This window comes from Maniola jurtina, chromosome 27 (genome assembly GCF_905333055.1).
Source record: "Maniola jurtina chromosome 27, ilManJurt1.1, whole genome shotgun sequence".
In the NCBI taxonomy this organism is placed as follows: Eukaryota; Metazoa; Arthropoda; class Insecta; order Lepidoptera; family Nymphalidae; genus Maniola; species Maniola jurtina.
Window position 1 is genome coordinate 2,240,786 of NC_060055.1, and position 23,150 is coordinate 2,263,935.

General features: G+C 36.7%; 1 protein-coding gene across 3 annotated transcripts in view; it reads left to right on the forward strand.

Annotated features, from left to right (window-relative positions):
* Positions 1-21,527, forward strand: part of LOC123878977 — a 40,265-nt gene extending 18,738 nt beyond the window's left edge. For all 3 annotated transcript variants that reach the window (XM_045926386.1, XM_045926387.1, XM_045926385.1), the window contains 7 exons: positions 1,555-3,008; positions 15,413-16,860; positions 17,909-18,005; positions 18,836-18,993; positions 19,875-20,017; positions 20,364-20,454; positions 21,213-21,527. In XM_045926386.1, coding sequence (XP_045782342.1) covers positions 1,555-3,008; positions 15,413-16,860; positions 17,909-18,005; positions 18,836-18,993; positions 19,875-20,017; positions 20,364-20,454; positions 21,213-21,290 — 3,469 coding nt within the window. In that variant the 3' untranslated portion in view covers positions 21,291-21,527. The remainder of the gene's footprint in view (positions 1-1,554; positions 3,009-15,412; positions 16,861-17,908; positions 18,006-18,835; positions 18,994-19,874; positions 20,018-20,363; positions 20,455-21,212) is intronic.
* Positions 21,528-23,150: the final 1,623 nt, after the last annotated feature.

The window sequence follows — 23,150 nt, forward strand, 5'->3', positions numbered from 1 at the left end:
CACATACAAACTTTCGCCTTTGTAATATTAGTGTGACTAGAGAATGCCCGCGACTTCGTCCGCGTGGATGTAGTTTTTTAAAAATCCCGTGGGAACTCTTTGATTATCCGGGATAAAAAGTTGCCTATGTCAATTACAGGGACGCAAGCTACCTCGGTACCAAACATACAAATCGGTTAAGCGGATGGGGTTTAGGAATCCCGTGGAAACCCTTCGATTTTCCGGGATTAAAAGTAGCCTATGTCCGTCCCCGGGATATAAGCTAACCCGGTACGAAATTTTGTCAGAATCGATTAAAATGTTGGGCCGTGAAAAGGCAGACAGACAGACAGACACATTCACATTTATAATATGTATGGATCTTAAACCGGTCGCAGTTAGAATATTTTAGTATTCCTTAACAGCTAGCAAGTGGTGTAACTTGTTCCAAGATGGAAGAATTTAATACCCAACTACCTACTGGTTCTTAGAAAATATTTTTATTGCCGGGTTTGATTCTCGGAGGACACTTCAGGCCCATTTGTACACAACATAAAAATACACAAGACGTAATATAAAAAATTAAAAACCGGCTAAGGGTTCCGTACTCGGGTATTTTTTCCGACTTTTTGCACGATAAATGAAAGACTATTGTGCAAAAAAATGAATTAAAATATATACCTCACTTGGTATAGTTATCTTACTTTGAGAGATGAAAATACTAATTAATTTTTGAAGCCTCAATAGCTCAACCGGTAAAGGAGTGGACTGAAAACCGAAAGGTCGACGGTTCAAACCCCGCCCGTTGCACTATATTGTCGTACCTACTCCTAGCACAAGCCTGACGCTTAGTTGGAGAAGAAAGGGGAATATTAGTCATTTAACATGGCTAATATTCTTTTATTAAAAAAAAAAAAAAAAAATTTGTTCATGAACACATTTCATTTTTTTTTTTTTGGTTTTTCTTTTGGCTTTGCCGCAGTCGGGTAAAAACGCCTAGATGGCAGAGCTCTGAACCTGGTTATTTAAAAAACATATAGGTGCATAATTTTAAACAACCTCTTGAGAAGATTAGGCAACTGCATATTTTCTCACGGTACAAGTAAGTTTTCGTCATAAGGAATTATCAAACAATGTTTTATGCAATTAGCGTGAGACTAAAAATGCGATATTCATAAAAATAACATGATTTTTTTGGTTTGCGTAAGTATGAGTTATTATATTTTTTAACTTGTTCTCGTTTTGCTTTTGTTTTTTTTTAATAACAGTGTTTGTTTTAATTGATTTTGTGTGTCGTTTAATCTAACTAACATTAATTGTTGTGTTTTAACCAAATTAGGTAGGTACTTTTAATTTTTGTTTTATTGTTTTTGATTTGATATTAAATTTTGAACTGAATTTAAAAATATTGATGATATCGAAACATAAATCATTTTGTTTTAATATATTGTTCCATTTAGGTTTAATCTTATCCAAAATATTAGTGATGGAAAAAAAAGTTTTTTTTTTAAATATTAAAACGTTCTTATTGACGCATACCGTTACCAAATAGTCACTGTTCTTTTATTCTTACAGCGATCTTCCGGATGAAGAAGACAAGAAATCACCCGTCCTGCTCTTAGGAGTAAACAAGATTTCCGACTCTCCATTTTTCCTACGAAGAAGAATCACAGACCCTCATACTTCCGGCTCCATACGATTCTTCCGACCACCAAAGTCCAAATACACCAGAGGTCTAAATGGAGACGAAAGACTCGAGAAAATCAGGCAAGATTTACTGGTGCATAAACATAAAGCGGATACGTACATTCCAAATAATAAACATGAAGTCTCTATAGAATCAGAGTCCAGAGAGCATTGTATTAAACTAAGTTGTGTAAGAAACTGCATATGTGACAGAAACAAATCTTCATCAAACAGGGGGTCATTTTCCTTTCACAGACCCGAAAATAGACAATCTTCTTTATGCCCATCAGAACCTTACGGAAAAGCTGAGCGAAAGGATAATTCGGAGAACGAAATTGAATTTAAATATACAGAACACATTCCAGATGTCCAACCGTCTAGTAGCAAACAGAATTCTTACAACGTAACCCCAAAATCGACTGAAAGAAGACATTTTTTACTTGCTAACCTAAATGAACGATTTCGCAAAACATTAAGCTTGGACTCGCGTAAAATAGAGACCAATAGAGTGCTGAGTCTGCCACAGGAATCTCGACCTAAGTCACTAGTAAATACAAGCAACATTTGCGTCCAGCAATACAAATCAGGAGATCCATTTCTTCCGCAAAATTTTGACAAGGCCAACCAACCGAAGAAAAAACGAAAATCATTTTTTTCGCTAGACACCTTTTTCGATACTAAAAAATCTGATACATCATCCATTGATGACTATTGCTCGTCTAAATATAAGCGTTTTGAACTAGAAAGCGATGATTCTCCACTTTTCAGACGAGATTTAAGCAAAGAAAAAACACCTGATCTGTTAAATCTACCCGTTATCATAGATTCTGTTCGTAAAAAGCAATCGGACACTAAACGCCAGTTAGAGAAACTAGAAAACCATTACTATAAAAGCTTGAATAAAACACGAGCAGTTATAGACGCTGTTCCAGCTGATGCGACAGACCAAGGCGAAGGACCGAGTGGCCATTCCAACCACCTATTTCTTTACGATGACGATGTCGAATATATTGAACCAATTCGAAGTAACTTTACAAGCCAAAGCACTTTAATATTAGACAAAAGCAACCCTGGTGATAGCACTTTAAAGCCAGGCTCAATTTTAACAATAAACACTGAAGAAACGGATATTAAATTACCAAGTTCGACAGTTTCCCCTAAATCAAATGATGTTAGGTGCTTAGAAAATGATCTGGACAGTATAGGGGCATATGAAATTGAAGTGAAGGAATCGGATTTGTTGAAAGAGTGTTCTAAGAAACTGGTGGTGAAAGTGATGGATAAATCGGTGGATTCGATTGGAAGTTGCTCGCTAGACGTCGACGCCAGTACGGATTTTTCAGGTAAATTGAGTGATTAGAGTGTCGTGTTTGGTATAGCATGTTCTGTATTGTATGTTTCATTTTATGGTCGTGCTAAAATTCTAGTTTGCTGGTTTCACTAGCATCCGCTGTGCTCACAGCGTACTAGAAATTTTGCGCGTCCTAGTTAGCCATTATTTATTAAATTAATCTCTCTTTAATGATAATTATTAAGAAGTAAAGTAGATTCATTTACTTTAACTTTATTTTCATATACTATTATTAAATAAAAAGTGTTTTTCATATTTTTCTTTCTTGTGTTTTCTTTTTTCCTGTTTCGTATCGTGTCTGTGATTGCTTGCCGTTTATATTCTTTCATACTTGCGTAATTTGATGTTTGCTAGTACCTAGTTTCATTCAATTTTAACTTTAAGTCGGATCATTTATTATAGCTTCATAATGAAAGAAAGTTAACTCAAACCGGATTTTATAGTGCTTATACTGTTAAAACTTTTACCAAATCCAACATGTTTAGAATTTTGGGTTCAATTAATTTTTGAAGCCTTTTTTCGTTTCAATTAATCTTACCTCAAATAATTAAGAATAAACGTAATTTTTAGGGTTACATACATACATAGACTGCTATAATGATAACCCTTCCTTTTGGCTTTGCCGTAGTCGGGTAAATATAAAAACGATCGATGGATTGTACCGTTTGTTTATAAGCACGCATTACGTTTACGGTACGGTGATGGTATGCAATTTGTTTTACGGTCCAGCAACAGTAACGTACCGCAATGATGAATTGAAATTACATAACAGGGCTCTCTCCGTCACTTACTCCATACAATCGTAGTCCCAGTTTCATTTGAATATTAAGCAACTAAAGTTCATAAAATTTTGCAGACATATACTAGAAACTAATATCTGTGTCTGTAGTGTTTTAGATTTTGTCTAAAAACATGTAGTTTTAAAATTACAGGGGCTCAAAGATTTGTATGTACTTAAATTTGTAAGACCGCGTAACTTTGAAACCGAATATTTTAACGGAAATCTGGAAAACCACAGGCATACCTACATATTAGTTCCTGGAACGTTTCTACAAAATTCCATTGAGTATGATTGGTTAGTATTCAAATGAGAGACGAACTACGTTTGTATGGAGCGAGTGACGGAGAGACCCCTCATAACCGTTTAGCACGCGCTTTGAGATCTACCAGAGCGTACTACCTTGCTACCTAATTGTCACGTTATTGCGATAATTAACATGTTCAACAAAAACGCTTAAGAATAACGTTATGTGTATGTGTATCATACGTTATTTTACCGATACCGCTTTTCGACTTTTATTAATCGGTTGTGGTAATTTTGTACCGTTATTATTTTCCAATTTATTTATAACTAAAGAAAACTAATAGGTACTTATTTCATTTAATATTATTTCGACTAAAGCTCAAAGTAGCGCCTTTTTTCATGGAGATAGATACTTAAAAATTATCCGTTTTTCTCATCGCTTTCCTATTTAATTATTTATCAAACATAACTCAGTTTTTTTTTAGTTTTTTGTATAATACTATGTAGGCGACTACTTACGAGAGCCACATATAATAACTGTAATATAAACTAGATTAAAAAAAATCAAAATTCAAAAATTCATCATAATATTTTAATTCAATTAGACTTTTACAAGTGCTTTTGAATCGTCAAGAGCATCTACCACTGGTTCGGAATGCCTTTCCTACCGAGAAGAACAAGTAGTAAAAAATATCAGTTTTTAATTTAATGGACTCATAGAAGTTTTATACTATACAGGTAATTTTCCTCTTAAGTACAAATATAAAATTACCAAAGTATGCAAATTATTTTTTTTTGTATATTAGGTAAACCAGGGTAAATTAATAAATAACTTCTAGGATGTTTACGGTTAACAGGGCTCTCTCCGTCACTTTCTCCATACAATCGTAGTTCCAATTTCATGTGTATATAAAACAACGAAAGTCTATGAAATTTTGCAGACATATTCTAGAAACTAATATCTGTGCCTGTGGTGTTTTGGATTTTTCTAAAAATATGTAGTTTTAAATGATAGGCGCTCAAAGATTTGAATGTAAATTTTCAAGACCGCGTAACTTTGAAACCAAATATTTTGACGGGAATCTGGAAAACCACAGGCATAGAAATTAGTTCCTGGAACGTTTCTACAAAATTCCATTGAGTATGATTGGTTAGTATTCCAATGAGAGACGAACTACGTTTGTATGGAGCGAGTGACAGAGAGACCCCTCTTTACCCCAACCGGCGCCCGCCCACACGTCAGTCATATTCACGTTCCAATTCACGTTATCTGTTTCGCATCACTTCGCCCCGTTCTGTTAGATAAACTATCTATATAAGGGTGATCGCACACGGTCCTACGAGTCGTTTCATTGAATACCGATGATACCTGCGATTTAGGTTTTTAAAACTCCCGTGAAAACTCTTTCATTTCCCGGGATAAAAAGTAGCCTATGTCACTCTACATTCTTTAAGTATAACCATGCAAAAATTCACGCTTAGCTACAATTCTCGAAGGAATCTTTAATTTTTTTGAAAATAAAATACAGCCCATGTTACTCGCTGATAATGTAGCTTTTTTTTCTCTTAAGAGAAATATCTAGTGGGCAGATAGATAAAGGCGGGTTAAAATCAGTTAGTTTTAAAAACGGTTCAAAAAACTTTAACTGATTTTAATCATTCTTACAGTATTAAAAACACACAGGTAGATAGATAAAAAAATTTATTGCACACAAAAAATTACACAAAATAACCAAGTCACAACAAAGAAACTAAAAACTAAAAACAATTGTATGCAAAGGCGGTCTTATTGCTCAGAGTAGCCTCCACCAGGCAACCTTTGATGAAAGGAGAAACTAGGTGCGTTGGATAGATTACATTATCCAGCCTATGATTTCTAGGACGTCAGTGGATATAATCGGGGGATATAATTTTTATCTACTGCCCATGCTAGCCGGGCAGAAGTAACATAGGCTAACTTTTTATCCCGATATTCCCACAGATACTTAAGTGTTAATATTAACTATTATTTTACACGTGCGAAGCCAGGATGGGTCGCTAGTCTCTATAGCGTAAGAAATATTTCGTCTGAGAAAAGCCAGGACGATTCAGGTTAAATGTAATTCGATATCAGACGTTCAGAGTCCAGACTCCTTAATGAGAAGTGTCTTTCAATAAACCCATTAATAGCATAAATTCATAGAAAGCTCTTCAAGCCAAGTGGATGTCACATGAACAGATGCAGGATGACGTAATACGGGATCTAGATCGCGATCTATTTAATTATACCGCAGCAAACCTGTTTTGAATGACCAGCGAATGTTTATGGTAAAATGGCCAGTGAAAAGATTTATTTTGGACGTATTTAATAACACGTAGGCAGGCAGGTTTTCCGAAATGATTTTCGATTCTTGTTTGATGATAATACCAACTTACTCTAAAAACCCTCCTCGAACTCGAAATCTATTAACATTGTCGAGAATCGAGATGTGCAAACTCGTATGACAGAGCTACCTACAAAATGTAAAGGTCTAGGTACTAACTAGTTAGACAACACTATATGTACACTGTACACTATGTGTTACACTGTATGTAGTAACACTAGTTAGAGTTACTACATACAGTAAAATATAGAATAGTGAAGCTAATGAAAGTTTTCGATAAAAATAGATCATTTATTTATTTTATTTTGCACCAAAACATAAAAATTGTAAAGACATGAAAAAGGCCAGCTTGTCTCTTTAAGAAATTTCTACCAGAAGCCCTAGAATGTGAAAACAAAGTAGACACAGGTACTTTAAATACATAATACATAAATAATCCTAATAATCTATAAATATCACATATTTACATAAATATATATTCACAATGTAATATAGATATATTGTATATTAGAAGGTTGGAGCTATTTAATAGCTTGGACCTATTGCCTATTTTAAATATGTAAATGTATGAATCATCGTATCCGAAATGTCAGTTTTCATGGCAATACTTTGTTTACGTATTGCAAAAAACATGTGTGCCACTTTCATAATAATATCGAATTTGAAATGCATCCAAGGTTTCCTTTGTATCATTCATATTTCAACTTGCTTGCCAAGTAATATTTATTAGTTATTTGTCAATTTTAAAAGCACATAGGTACAGTGTGCATTTAAAATTGACAAATGGCAGTATATTGTATAATAGGTGTCCAAAAGTGGGTCATATGTGTATAAAAAAAGAAATCGCATGCTTTGAATTGCACATAACAAACAAAAGTTCGCTTAAATTAAGACACCGACCGACCTCGATAACACCTACGCACATCACTAGTTACTAGATCGGTCATTGTCGTCCAAGCACTTGGCGGATACGCTCGTACGGGTCATAATTAACTGTAATTAACCAGTTCGCGTATTCATAAAAACATTATAATATCGTTATACGACATGTAACAGTTATATACATGAATGAGTTTTTTTTTTTTAAAGTAACCTATTATTATATTCACGGTCACCGACCGTGAAACGGAACGGAAAACCGGATCAGCCGCAAATCCTGCCCAAGGTGACGTTTCGAAAAAAAAAAAATAACGTATGATTTTGACGTTTGAGTTTTCATATTAATTTTTTCGTCCGAAAGTGATTTGAAAGTGCAGAAATATTTTAAAGATACTCGTTTTGTGGCCAAATGTTGTGAAAATTAGTTTAATTAGTAATTAACACCTATTAATTTGGTAAGTCGATATCCTAATTAGTATTTTTTTAATAAAGTGAATGAATACGGTTTTTCCAACCCGCCACGAGCGAAGTTCTATAAAAGTTTTGCGTTATTCAATGACGCTTATATCTTTATATAGGCTTCGATTCCAATAAAGATGAGTAATGCAATTCCTTTAACGTATGTAAGATCTCATTCTTATTGTTTTGACAAACGTGATTCTATCAACTTGCCTGACGTGCTTATAATGTTGGTTCACAGTGAAATTATTGCAGTGGTAAGCTATTATGATAAACTGCAACAGTTTATCATTCATATTATCAATTTCTTTTTAACAAGATGATACTCGCGACTTCACTCGCGCCGATTTAGGTAAGTATTTAAAAAATCCCATGGGAGCTCCTTTATCGGGACAAAAGTAGTCTATGCCCATGCTTGAGTTTCAAGCTATCTCTGTATCAAATTTTGACAAAATTTGGTTGAATTTAGTAAATGTATGTGTGAAAAGTTAGCAGACAAACAAACAGATACTTTCTTTTGTGAATAGGTAAATGTTGCAGATTGTACACTTTATCAGTTACCTACTTTTTGCAGCCTGCCCTGGCTTTGCATGGGAGAGGAAATATTCTACTGTACATTGTTTTCATGTAACTAACTATTTACACAGCGCATACAACAGAAGCTCTCAGATTTTTATAATAATAAGATAATATTATATTATTATAGAGACAGTTGATACAAAGTGCTGGATAATGTCCAAAACATGCTGGCAAGTTGAGACTAGGACCAATGTGTACCAAAAAAATAATAATTGTGATAATCATGGGAGATATTATAAGGACTTAAAGAAATTATTTTAAACTCCCATAACAACCCTGCGAACAGATGATTGATTTGTTATTTGGTGCTAAATACTTCATTTGTCTGTCATGTTATATGATTTATCAAATATGCTGTATACTTAGAATTAGCACTACATTTTGTCCTATATTTGAATTAAAAAGTTCCCAAAAGAATAATTATAACCAAATTAAATGTGTATGAACTATATCTTTATCTTGCTATAGCATCCGAAAGATGAATGTAGGCTACTTTTTTATCCCCAAAATCAAAGAATTCCCACAGTATTTTTAAAAAAACCAACCAAGTGCGAGTTGGACTCGTGCACCGAGGGTTCCATACTCCAGTATTTTTTTTCGATATTTAGCATGGTTAATCAAAAACTAATGTGCACAAAAATAAATAAAAATCTGTTTTAGAATGTACAGGTAAAGCCCTTTCATATGATACCCCGCTTGGTATAGTTATCTTACTTTGAAAATTTAAACTCATTAAATTTTTTTTAAATTGATGTAACCACAAATTCATGATTTTCAGATTTATTCCTTTACTTGTGCTTTAAGATCTACCTACCTGCCAAATTTCATGATTCTAGGTCAACGGGAAGTCACCTATAGGTTTTCTTGACAGACTGGACAGACAGACAGACAACAAAGTGATCCTATAAGGGTTCCGTTGTTCCTTTTGAGGTACAGACCCTAAAAACCTCAGTAATAGAGTCCCATTGGCACCCTTCAGGTACAGAAGCCTGAAAATCACAACAAACAAACACACTTTCGCATTTATAATATGGGTAAACATTGTATAGAAAGATGTCATCAAGTCTTTCATATGAATATGATACACTTGCACAAGGTCAAGGTCACTTGCCTGCTTTGGTGCTAAATTCCTTGTACTGGAACCAGTTTCACACAGCCAGTGGTCAGTGTTTGAATTAAAATTCCACAGGAACTCTTAACTTTCTGTGTTAATTCAAGGTATAATCTATCTGCGTTCTAAATTTCAGCCAAATCTGTTTAGTAGTTTTTGCATGAAAGAGTAAGAAACAAACATACATACACACAAACACAAAATCTTCCTTTATAATATTATTAGTGGGATGGGTAGTGATACATTGTATAGAAAGATGTCATCATGTCTTTGATATATGAATATGATACACTTGCACAAGGTCAAGGTCACTTGCCTGCTTTGGTGCTAATTTCCTTGTACTGGAACCAGTTTCACACACCCAATGGTCAGTGTTTGAATTAAATTCCATAGGAACTCTTCTAACTTTCTGTGTTAATCCAGGGCATAATCTATCTGCGTTCTAAATTTCAGCCAAATCTGTTTAGTAGTTTTTGCATGAAAGAGTAAAGGCGCATTTTCACTAGGCGACATGTCGCAGATACTTGTCGCTCGACATTCACGTAGTTGTCTCTGTAAAAGTTGTGGGACAATATCCCGCGACATATGACTCGTTCTCATTGGCCAGTCGTGATCAGTATGTCGCCCGAGGAAGTAGTGCTGTTCAGTGCAGTGGAACACAAAGCGACACACGTTCTCACCACTCAAAGCCTGCCCGGCGATTGTCGAGGGACACGAAGGTCGCGCGCGTCGACGCTCGCAGACCATCGACTAGCGACAAGTTGCGCGACACGTAAATGTCCCAAGCGACGTCGGACGACGTCGGGCGACATCGCGCGGGACACGTGAATTTCGTGTCGAGCGACAGAGTCGCGCAACAAATGTCCCCTAGTGAAAATGCGGCTTTACAAACAAATACAAAATCTTTCACCTTTATAATATTAGTGCGATGGGTAGTGATACATTGTATAGAAAGATGACATCAAGTCTTTCATATGAATATGATACACTTGCACAAGGTCAAGGTCACTTGCCTGCTTTGGTGCTAAATTCCTTGTACTGGAACCAGTTTCACACACCCAGTGGCCAGTGGTCAGTGTTTGAATAGGTTGGTTTAACCCTTTTTTAGTTAGCTGTGATTAGTACTAAAAGTTTTTCTTTGCATATAAGAATGTTTTTTTTTAAAATCTGAAACTGTATGGGTATTTTTTGAACTTTTTTTTTTCAATAGTGATTGAGCAAACTGCAACAACCTAATGTTACCGGAGGTTTTTTTTTAATTTCTCTGTTACATTATTATTTATCATGTATTTTTTAACCCCCGACCCAAAAAGAGGGGTGTTATAAGTTTGACGTGTGTATCTGTGTATCTGTGTGTCTGTGTATCTGTGTATCTGTCTGTGGCATCGTAGCGCCTACACGAATGAACCGATTTTAATTTACTTTTTTTTGTTTGAAAGGTGGCTTGATCGAGAGTGTTCTTAGCTATAATCCATAAAAATTGGTTCAGCCGTTTAAGAGTTATCAGCTCTTTTCTATTTTTCTTGTAGAAAAGAAGGTTAGATAACCGTTAGGTTCATAATATTATGTCAATTGACAAATGTCAAGCTGTCAAGATGGACACATAATTATTTATTTGAAAATGATGTTTTGGAAAACTCAAATACTTTGTCGGGGGTGTTATAAATTTTTAATTTACACTTGTTATTACTGGTTATTATTATTTATCATGTTCTAATACATGAGTAGAATAATAATTTGTTTTTGAATAATTTAAGTTATTAATCTGTCATTAGTCATTATTTATTATGATATACCACTGCTTTTTAAGTACCATAAAGATTTTAAGTATTTTTAAGGGTGTTTGATGTATAAATTCATCCATCTAGGGGAGGGTCTTCCAAAAAGGTTGCCATTCTAGCCACTTGGGACCCCAACGACTGTCGGTTTTAAAACTCATGCTCATTGTGTTGTGTGATGTGCTTTGCCCATTGCCACTTCAGCTTTGCTACCCGCTAACCTATGTCAGTTACTCTGGTACTTGTACATTTTTACTCATTAACCCCTGACCCAAAAAGATGGGTGTTATAAGTTTGACGTGTGTATCTGTCTGTGGCATCGTAGCTCCTAAACTAATGAATCGATTTTAATTTGGTTTTTTTTTTGTTTGAAAGGTGGCTTGATTGAGAGTGTTCTTAGCTATAATCCAAGAAAATCGGTTCAGCCATTTGAAAGTTATCAGCTCTTTTCTATTTACTGTTACCTTCACTTGTTGGGGTGTTATAAATTTTTAATGTACACTTGTTCCTGATTTGATCACAGTTTGCAAGCATAGCTCTCTCCATCGCCTGCTGGATGACTCAATGCACCATAAACAGTAGTTTATTTACTAATTAGCAATATTCTAATCTAGGATTACGTAATTTCAGTTAACCAACATAATGTAGCAGCCATGCAGCGTATGATAGATAACTTGATAAATAAAGATACCGCTACATATTAACTTGTATTACTTGGGCTGTATTTACAATATGTGCTTGGGTTACAATTAAAACTGTGGTAGAAAAACGAGGTGTTTCGGTCTTGATAATCAGAAGTGAATTGGTTGAATGCGTTGCCCGGGGTTCGTCCAGGCCAGCAAGATAATTTGAATCGCTCTGAATTCAAATTGTGCTCTCTAAGTGACAGCTGCAAAGTGTGTTGCTTTCTTCGCAGCTGCCGGTCTTAAAAGAGGCTGCATGCCTCTACATCACCCCCCTACGGAGTGAAAAAGAAGAGAAAAGAAAAAAATTAATAAATTATTTGCTAAGCGGCATGATAGGGTACGAGGAAGCGAACCGTACGACTGGAACATGTGGAATAAATATATATTAATTGATTTAATTGTACAGGCGGAAGTTTCTCACGCCGTTGAGTGAAAACATATAATAAGGGTTTGTTGACAAATTGCAGTTTAGCTTTTTTAGCTAAAAAAAATGCAATTGGTTGCCAGTCCTTATTAAGTTGCTGTTGTAAACAAGCGCCGACATGAGAGCTAGACGCATCGGTAAATAACCCGAGTTGAGCGTCGGCGACTGGATGAGCTAACAGAGTTGCGTTAGCTAAACTCTCCTTGCACGAGTTGAAACAACGCTCTAAGTCCGGTGCCCAAGTAAACGGCTTGTCGCCTTTACCTTGAATGGCTGACAGAGCATCAATGAGTGGAGAGGTACTGTGGGCTATGCCCGGTAAAACTTATGATAAATATTCACCATACCGAGGAATCTTCGAAGACCTTGTACCGTCTTCGGCAAGGGAAACTCCTGAAGATCCTTAATGGCTAATTTGTGAGGGCCTAGGCGGCGTGGACGACACGATACCGGCGGACCATCCGTCGTTCGGATGAGGTGCACCGTGGTATGTTTGATCTCACGCACAGGGCCTGGAGGCCTTAAAATAGCAGGAAACTTGAATAATATTTCTGCTTACCATTTATGGTTTTACGCTAACCTGGACATCCGTAGTTATGGATGCCATATAAGAAAGACCAGTCGTGTTGTCGATCAGCCGACCGCTTCTGCAATTTGGCAATAAATTAAAATATGATAAGAAAACGGCCCCTATAATAGCGGTGTTAACATAGCATATTATAAAGTTCCAATATAAGTAAAAGGTGCCATGATGCTAGGGGGGGACCTCTAAAATTTAGTCTGCCAGTTCGGCAACCTTATCAAATGAAATTTTGGCCTGCGCAGCTAATATGGCTTGCTAATATTGTGGCAAGCGGCGCATCCAAAGCTGAGGTAAACAAAAATCTGGTCGGTAAGTACGTGACCGGCCAGGGAACGTAAATGACGAAGAAACTGGGACGGCTTACAATTCCCTAGCACTTCGTCATTAGTAAGCTGGCGGACCCTCTGTTCCATTTTAAATAGCTGAAAACCTTACATAAAATAAAAAGAATCACAACATAAAAAAAATTACAAAATGAATAATATATAAAATATAAAATAAAATGTAAATGTTTACAAATATCATTTTTCAAATTTTGATAATTCAAAGTCACTTAATGTCTCTATTGTTTATGCGTGAAGAAGAAAAGTTCTTATACGGAATTTAAAATTTAAAAAGTCAATTGTCACTCCAAAATGTCTTTCACCAAAAAAATGAAAAATAAATGACACAATAATTGCTCGAATATGTTTTGCAGCACAGAAGAACAAAGTAATGTTTTTATAGAACCTGGATCCTCTTCAGGGCGCCTCGGATATGTCCTCACGAGGCATGTATGAAGTATGAACCAGCGTGTCGGGTCCAAAGGGTTCAAAGGTTCAGATGTAGCGAGCCAGCTGTTATGGCAGCAATACCCATATGCCTAAATGTTCTTCTCGGCGGTCACCAGAATATGTAGCCCATATGCTTGCGTGTTCCTTTCGGCGGTCACCAGAATATGTATATGCTTACGTGCTCTTGTCGTGGGTCACCAGAATATGTAGCAGCCATGCAGCGTATGATAGATAACTTGATAAATAAAGATACCGCTACATATTAACTTGTATTACTTGGGCTGTATTTACAATATGTGCTTGGGTTACAATTAAAACTGTGGTAGAAAAACGAGGTGTTTCGGTCTTGATAATCAGAAGTGAATTGGTTGAATGCGTTGCCCGGGGTTCGTCCAGGCCAGCAAGATAATTTGAATCGCTCTGAATTCAAATTGTGCTCTCTAAGTGACAGCTGCAAAGTGTGTTGCTTTCTTCGCAGCTGCCGGTCTTAAAAGAGGCTGCATGCCTCTACAATAATAACTACAAAGACCTTGATGTGATAAGCCTTAATCAATCAGATATGGTTAACAATTGCTTAATTTTTGTTTGCCAGCTATATTAGTAAGCAAAAGACTCCTCCTTATTTTATTAGAAACTAGCAAACCCGGCGAACTCCGTTTCGCCACTTGGTTTGTAGTACATGCTATGAAAAAAGATTTTCACGCTTTTCTGTTGAAATTTTTCCTGAATTTTCTTTGCTATAAACCACACGGAGCCCGAGACCTTTCCAACGAATGCAAAACCGTGGAAATCGGTTCGTGCGTTATGGAGTTATAGCGTCAGGAAGGAAAACCCGACTTATTTTTATATAGTAGATAATAAAATGTGTTCTTGAAAGTTTTTTTGTTTTGCAATCTTTGTTATCATAATGTGTGATTATTTTTTAACGCTTTTACGTGAGTGAATATTTGAACTAACAGTCATTGGTATAATTGGTTTCAAGAAGAAAAGTGTAAAAGAATGCTTGATTTTTCAGTTGTTTGCTGAATAACAACAACCAAACAATCCAAACTAATATTATAATTGTAAAAGTGTCTGTCTGTCACCTTTTCACAGCCAAAGTCTATTCTGAGCCTAAAGATAGCTTACCCACAGAGTAAGTAAGACTACCTTACTGTCTTGGCGACAGATGTTGGAAAATCCAAGAGTTCTCATGGGATTTTATTAACTTCAATCCATGCTGACAATCTCGCAGGCATCATGTAATCTATACAAGGAATCAAAAGCTTAATTTGCTATTATCAGCTAAACCAGACTAAGCTGTATGGTTGTATTTGTCTGTTGTGTCTAAAATCTGTCATTTCTCACTGTCAAGCGTCAATCTGCGCCATCCTTTTGACAGATCATCTTCCCATCTTCTCTGTGGCTGGCCTCTTGATGTCTGCCCATCTCTGGGGTACCAGGATGTGACCTCTTTGGTCCATTTCTCTGGGAGATCTAACCAAGTGGCAAATCTAAATATGCAATACTAACAAGCAAAAAAGTTCTGACTGTTTCATTGACTGACTACAACACCCAGCCTAAACCCTTGAACTTTGGCACAGACGCGCCGAATTCCGGGAGCAAAACCGCGAGCGGTCAGTCAACGAATCAATTACAAGACTGTCATTCATGTATCTTTTCCATGTTTATTTTCTTCCCCCTCGGATTTAAAACCAAACAAACATCAGTTCCGATAACTCTTGTATATTGTTTCAGATACCACATCCGGAAGCTTGAATCTCCTAACACCATCGTCAACGACTAGCAGGATACGGGATTTTACGTCTCGAATACAAGAAAGAGTGTCCAACCTTCAACCAAACTCCACCCCCCAAGCGATATCACCAGCCAGAACCCCTGATGACACAACTCCAACCCCTAAAAGAACAGATAACCTATTAAAACCCCCTCCGAAAATTTTCATAGACACCTCAAGTCACAGATCAAGGAGTCATTTGAAAAAACGGGACGAAGTACCCCAGAAAAAGCCTAGTTACTTAAACCTCGCTTGCTCTGTCAATGGCTATACAAATCTAACTACATACGATTCAAAACTACGACAAGATATCAATAAAAGTCGTGAAGCATCCCCTATAAGGCCTATAACACACACATACCAATACAAAAGTGAAAGTAACTCCTTATTAGTACCAATACCAGTTAGTGCAAATAAGCTGTTAGTACCAGCGTTCGGTCCCCATGATACTAGAAAAAATTTGACAGCGAAGGCGCCTCCCAAGGCGCACACAGATCCCCAGATATCTTCACCGTCACATGCCTTCATGGCTGCGGAAAATAAACAGTTGAAAAACGATTTCTTGGGCCCGAGTATGACGACCACAACTCGTCCCTACATATCGAGTGAGAGCAAAAATTTCGCAACATCCATGCTTCATCAGGATGAAGTCGATAATTCTAAGGAAATCGCTTTCAAATCTAGCTATTCGGAAACCAATTTTCGACAATCTGTAACAACTAATGGTAAAGAAAGTAGATTTACATCCGAATCGTATACTATATCATCGAATGGGGTGTCTAAACGTGTTGAAATAACTAAGGAAAATGGAGAGAAGCTGACGAGTCCAATGAAAAGTTTTATTCAACAGCGTGTAGAACGGTTATACGGCCCAGGAGCGTTAGCGCAAGGATTTTTCAACCAGAAAAGACATAAATTAAAAAGTTCAAGCGAAGATGACGACTCAAAAGTGTTAACTGAAAAATCTTTGAACTGCTCAAGCGAAATCTTTCTGTCTCCTCGAAAATCCAATGACAGTTTCGATGAAAACTGTAGTCCGACTAAGGAAGACCCTTCTGTTTTACCAGTTTTGAGGCATTTAAGGCCAGAATTCAGAGCTCAATTACCAATTCTGTCGCCGCGAAAGAGTTTAAAACCCGATCTTTCTCCAGAAAAAACTGACATTCCCGTACAAAAGACTGACATTGGAACTAGTGAAGTGACGAATGGTGTATCTGTGATAAATTTAGACGACTCTGTGAGTGAAAGTGAAAGCAAAGTGAACTGTGTTAACAACAATGGTGTAAGCAAAGTGAACGGGGATGCACAAGTGAAAGATGCATACTACTTCTTGGATTTGGAGAAAAAAGAGACTGAAAGGTTGATTGCGTTGGCTGTTGGAGCTGAGAAGGAGTTGGAGAGTTTACAGGTGTTTTTTAATTTTATTTACTAGTTTTTTAGGCTCATAATGCAAGGGAAAATAAAGGGCAGGCGTAGACCTGGCCGTAGACGAACATCCTGGCTCAAAAACCTTCGCCAGTGGTTTAACATGAGTACGAGGTCACTGTTTAGAGCAGCGGTGAACAAGATCCAGTTAGCCTTAATGATTGCCAACCTCTGATAGGAGACGGCACTAGAAGAAGAAGAAGAAGAAGTTTTTTAGGGTTCCCTACCTCAAAAAGAAAAACGGAACCCTTATAGGTTCACTTTATTGTCTGTCTGTCTGTCTGTCTGTCTGTCTGTCTGTCCATCTGTCGTGTCTGTCAAGAAAACCTATAGGGTACTTCATGTGGAGTCTTGAAATTTAACAGGTAGCTACGTCTTATACAACAAGTAAAGAAAAATCCTAAAACTGTGAATTTGTGGTTACATCACAAAAAAAAATGTTCATGAACAAATACATAATAAGTATTCTTGATTTTCAAATTATGATAACTATACCAAGTAGGGTATCATATGCAAGGGCTTTACCTGTACCTGTACAAAGTTAGGCTATCATCGCTTTTAATATTGCTTCTCGGCCTTTTGGCTAAGATCAAAGTGTATCGCTTTTGATAACGTGACTAGATTATGCCCGCGAAATTATAGACTACACAAATTTTCCCTATTTTACCCCCTTGATGGTTTTTTTTTTTTTGAAAATATTACAATAAAACTTAAAGCTAGCCTTATCTAATTACTATACAAATCATGCCCGCGTAGAATGGTGCCAAGAATACTGGCTGCATTTCCGCGTTGGACAGCCAGGCTGATCCGTTGCGCAAAAAATGAGCCAGCCCTTCTGTCACCCGATGAGGCTTGATGGTTGATTTTCCAAAAACTCTTTCTTAGCGGATGTCTACTTCATAATAGCTATCTATCTGCATGTCAAATTTCAGCCCAATCCATTCAGTAGTTTGAGTTGTGCGTTGATAGGTCAGTCAGTCAGTCAGCTTCTCCATTTATATTATTATTATGTATTATTATAATGTTTCCAGAATCAAGACAATGTAAGTGAGGAAATCCTCGGGTTCCTGCGCGCCGCTTCGGGTAAAGCAAGACTACTGGCCACGCAGAAGATGCAGCAATTTGAAGGTAAACATTTTGTTATTATATTTTAATATGAATAATGTAGAATAGAAATATATTTAATTCAACAGTCCACGTGAAACATACAGATCTCTTCTCTAGGGTTGTCTATTTTTATTTTTTATCTATGTTCCCCGATTACTCAAAGACGCCTGAATTTGGAAAATTTCTTTTTTTGTTTGAAAGGGTATACTTTCCAGATAGGTCCATACAAACTTGGTGAAGATCTGATGAATATCTTTGGAGATGGAGAGCAGAATTCCACAATGTATAAATAAATAAATAAAAATAAATATACTTTTTTTTGGGACTATAAGCTACAGGATTATAAGAGTAAATTGCTCGCGATCAGTGTAATAGATTAGTAAACGGTGAGTTTTTAATTCATCCATCCATCCATCAGCCTGTAAGCGTCCACTGCTGGACATAGGCCTTTCCAAGAGCGCGCCACCAAACACGGTTCTCCGCCTTCCTCGTCCACGCGCTCCCCGCTACCTTCTTTAGGTCATCGGTCCAGCGGGCAGGAGTGAGTTTTTAAGTAGGCATAGAAGATTTTAATACAGTCGGCCCACTAAAACTTGTTAAATAAAAAAAACTGCCTTAAGTAATCACAAACACTAAAAAGTAAAAAATTATTTAATCTATTTATGACTGAATATGTATATACAAGAGTGGATGTAATAACATTTTTTGGAGTTGGTTTGACAGTTCTAAATCAAATTAGGTTTGTCTGTCCTTTTCTTATTACATTGGTAAGAAAAAGATGCCAAGTACTCTAAAATTTAATTCCGCTTAGAATCAGTACCATTGTACCTATTAATTTTATTAAATTCCAGGCCTCTGTTACAACAACATAAACGAACGTGGCGACGAGCCCTTTCCTACCACGCTGGAAGACTTACAAGGCTTCTGGGACATGGTGTGTCTGCAAGTTAGGAACGTGGACGCACTGTTTGAACAAATTGACAACCTGAAGAAGAATAATTGGCAGGAAGTGAGTGTAACCTTTCTCTGCTACAATAATAATAACTCAAAAAACCCTGACACAAAAACTTGTATAAGAAAACTAGAAAAGGAGCTGATAACTTTCAAACAGCTGAACCGATTTTCTTCGATTACAGATAAGAACACTCTTGATTAAGCCACCTTTCAAGCAAAAAAATTAAATTAAAATCGGTTCATTCGTTTAGGAGCTACGATGCCACAGACAGATACTCAGATACACACATCAAACTTATAACACCCCTCTTTTTGGGTCGGGGGTTGATAAAAGAAACAAGGCGGTGAATGTTTCCCAGCAACATACCATATCTCTTACAGTATCAAGCTGGAAATATCATCAGCCTTTAGAAAGAGATGGCGGTTTCGTAGAGTGTTGTCTCTATCGTTGAGACAGATGAAACGTCATATAGGTATGAGTGACAGAGACAACACTCTACGTAGCCCAAATCTCTTTCTGAAGGTTGATGTATGTACAATATTTCCTGCCGGCTACTGTAACTCTGAAAGACATGATTGCAATGAGACAAATAACTGAAAATTGTAGTTGAGTAAAAAATCAGTCTGTCTGTCCATCCGTCCGTCGTCATGGCTGTCAAGAAAACCTATAGGGTACTTCCCGTTGACCTAGAATCATGAAATTTGGCAGGTCTTATAGCACAAGTAAAGAAATAAATCCGAAAACCATGAATTTGTGGAAAAAAATAATTTGTTTATGAAAAATTTAATTCACCAAATCACATATAGATGGCGTAGACTTCTATAAACTTGCAGAGTTCTAAATAAAGATGTTAGATATATCTTGTACGATGGTACGGAACCCTTCGTGTAGTTCGTTCCGATTCACACTTGACCGGTTTTTCTAATCATTTCCAGATCGCCGCCCCGGTAACGAAATCAGTACAGCCGGCTGTGGCCCGGGGACGTGCGACACGCACGCCTGTTGTAAAGAATGAGAAGGCGCGATTGGCTGCCGAGAAGAGAGAGGCAGACAGAAAAGCCATGTTGGAACACCGCAGGTAAGAAAGGGCCTCGATAGCTCAACGGTTGAGAAGCGGACCGAATTCCGAAAGGTTGGCGGTTCAAACCCCACCCGTTGCACTATTGTCGTACCCGCTCCTGGCACAAGCTTTACGCTTAATTGGAGGGGAAAGGGGAGTATAAGTCATGATTAGCATTGCTAATATTCTTTTTTTTTAATTTACTTTTAAGTGTGAAAACTTAACTAGCTTAGTGTATTTATCTAAACTAGACTATAGCTGTATGTTTTCCTAGTTATTAAAAGAAAAAAAACTTACCTATTAAACTGAAATAGTCTTAGAACTTTCCTGTAGAACTAAAACTATATATTTGTTCTGTTTACAGACGCGTGGCCCGCGAGCGTCAAATGGCGGCGCGTGCAACTCCCGCCACAAGTCAAGCAACTGACAACGAGATAGCAATTGAAGGCAGCCAGGTAAAACATCTGAATTGATCCAACTGAGAATCGAACCCAAGGAGCCAAGCGCTAGTCTATAAATTAAAAAAAAAACCGGCCAAGTGCGAGTCGGACTCGCGCACTGAGGGTTCCGTACTCGGGTTTTTTTTTACATTTTGCTCGATAAATCAAAAACTATAATGCATAAAATTAAATAAAAATCTGTTTTAGAATGTATACATAAAGCCCTTTCATATGATACCCCACTTGGTATAGTTATCTTACTTTGAAAATTGAAACACATTTTAATTTTTTTAAAATGATGTAACCACAAATTCGCGGTTTTCAGATTTATTCCTGTACTTGTGCTATAAAATCTACCTACCTGCCAAATTTCATGATTCTAGGACAACGGGAAGCACCATATAGGTTTTCTTTACAGACACGACGGACGGACGGACGGACAGACGGAAAGCAAAAGTGATCCTATAAGGGTTCCGTTTTTCCTTTTGAGGTACGAAACCCTAAAAAATTTACGCGGATGAAGTCGTGAGATTCAGGATCATAATATGTTCCAGAGGCCATTTAAGTTTTAATCAAAGTCAAAGTCAAAATCATTTATTCAAAGTAGGTACAATTGTACTCCTTTTGATGGTTGAAATTGTTAAATTTGTAGGATATAGTGGTGATAATTAATTACGTAACTTTAAACTAAAGCTACGAGGGTTCCAAACGCGCCCAAGTCTGAGAGAGCCCACAACAAACATAATTTGTAGTTAATATTGTATCTTTTTCAGGAGGTGGAAATCTTCGTGGGCAAAAGCGCAAAGGCATCCGTCCCGCAAGGCGACTGTTCGCCAGATCAACAGAGCTGATTCAACTCACTAATATAAACACACAAACAGACATACAAACTTATATTAATACACGCTTATACACAGTAACCTATAAAACAAGTAAGACCAATTACGCACTCATCTCATCCGACTCCGTGAATATCACACTTCACACTAATATTATAAAGGCGAGAGTTTGTTTGTATGTGTGTGTGTGTATGTATGTTTGTTACTCCTTCACCCAAAAACTACTAGACGGATTTGGCTGAAATTTGGAATGGAGATAGATATTATCCTGGATTAGCACATAAGATATTTTTTATCCCGGAAAATCAAAGAGTTCCTACGGGATTTTGGAACACATGAATCCACGCGGATGAATTCGCGGGCATCAGCTAATAAGGATATAAAAAAAAACTCGGATATTGCTTCCGCACTAATCCGATCTCTGATCCAAATCCAAGCTATTCAGTGGACATCTTTGACATATCTACGTCATACGTCCGATTTTAATCCGAGGCACATCCGAGATATTCTCACGGATGAAGAGAACTCGGATGACGGAAGGCGAAGCTAGTGCGTAAGCTACCATACAAATAGTTCTATGACTACTTCGGAACGTCTTTTCACGGACTCGGATCGGATGAGTGTGTTACCGCTCTAAGTGCAAAAGTTTCGAAAAACCCCGACTGCAATTTGCACTGCATCTTTTCAGCCCGCACATTAAAGCGCATAAAATCCGCCAATTTTTTTTAAACTTTTTATTTAATAGCTCGTTCACACCGCTTGCGTAAAGCGTGGACGTATGCGTAACCCGGTGTGTCAGGGGTTTACGCACGTCACTCCGCACGTGTTACGTGTACGTGCTGCATACGCAATTGATGTGAATTGGCCTTAAATCAAAATCGGTCGAGCTGTTAAGTAGTTACGAGTAGATAAAGGAACCGACATATACACACAGGCCAAACATATAACTCTCCTTTTGGGCTTTGTCGCAGTCGGGTATAAAACTAAATAAGTGCATTCACAGTTCCACATTAAATTCAATTTTTATTTCAACAAGTACCTTCAAATCTCAGATTTTTTTTAAAACTGTGAAAGACATGTGCAGTCAGTCATCAGAAGACTGTAGACATTTTTTAAAAGTATATTTCTCTTCTAAAATCAAAAATTACAAATAAAATATTTCGAAATTATAGCCCATTTCCTATTATATCAGGGTCTAAATCTTCTCAATATTTATAAATGAAAATGACAAGTCCTTATATCGGCATAATATATTGTATAAAATTATTATAATCTGTATAAATAAATATGTATATTTATAGAATAAGAGCCGGCGAATGTATCAGTTATGTTATTTAAACACTTTTTTTAGGGTTCCCTACCTCAAAAAGAAAAACGAAACCCATATAGGATCACTTTTTTAAAAGAAATTCTCGCCCAAAATCGTTAATCAATATATCTGTAATGTAATTTCGATAAGTTACTTAGCAATGTCATTTGTCAAAAATTTAGTAATTTGTATTGTTTTGCCAAAAAAATTTGACCGTATTTTACAGCACATAAAAAGATTTTGACAACACATTTTAACCGACCAATCTTTGCAAGTGCATCCTGCAAGTTTAAGATTGGTAAAGCCTGGCACTGGGAAAAGCTAAACATCAAAAAAAACCATAACCATTTTTGACAGATAACATTATTGCTAAGTAACTATCGACTGATTAGTGATAGATTGATTAATAATTAATTTCGGTCATTAGAAAAAAAAATGAAAAAAATGAAATTCTTGGCAAAAATGATTAAATTCTGAAAAAGCTAAGCGATTAAAAAATTTGACATATTTATTCCTATTTATCCACATATCCAATGTCAAAAACCAGCTGGCTCTTAGTCTAA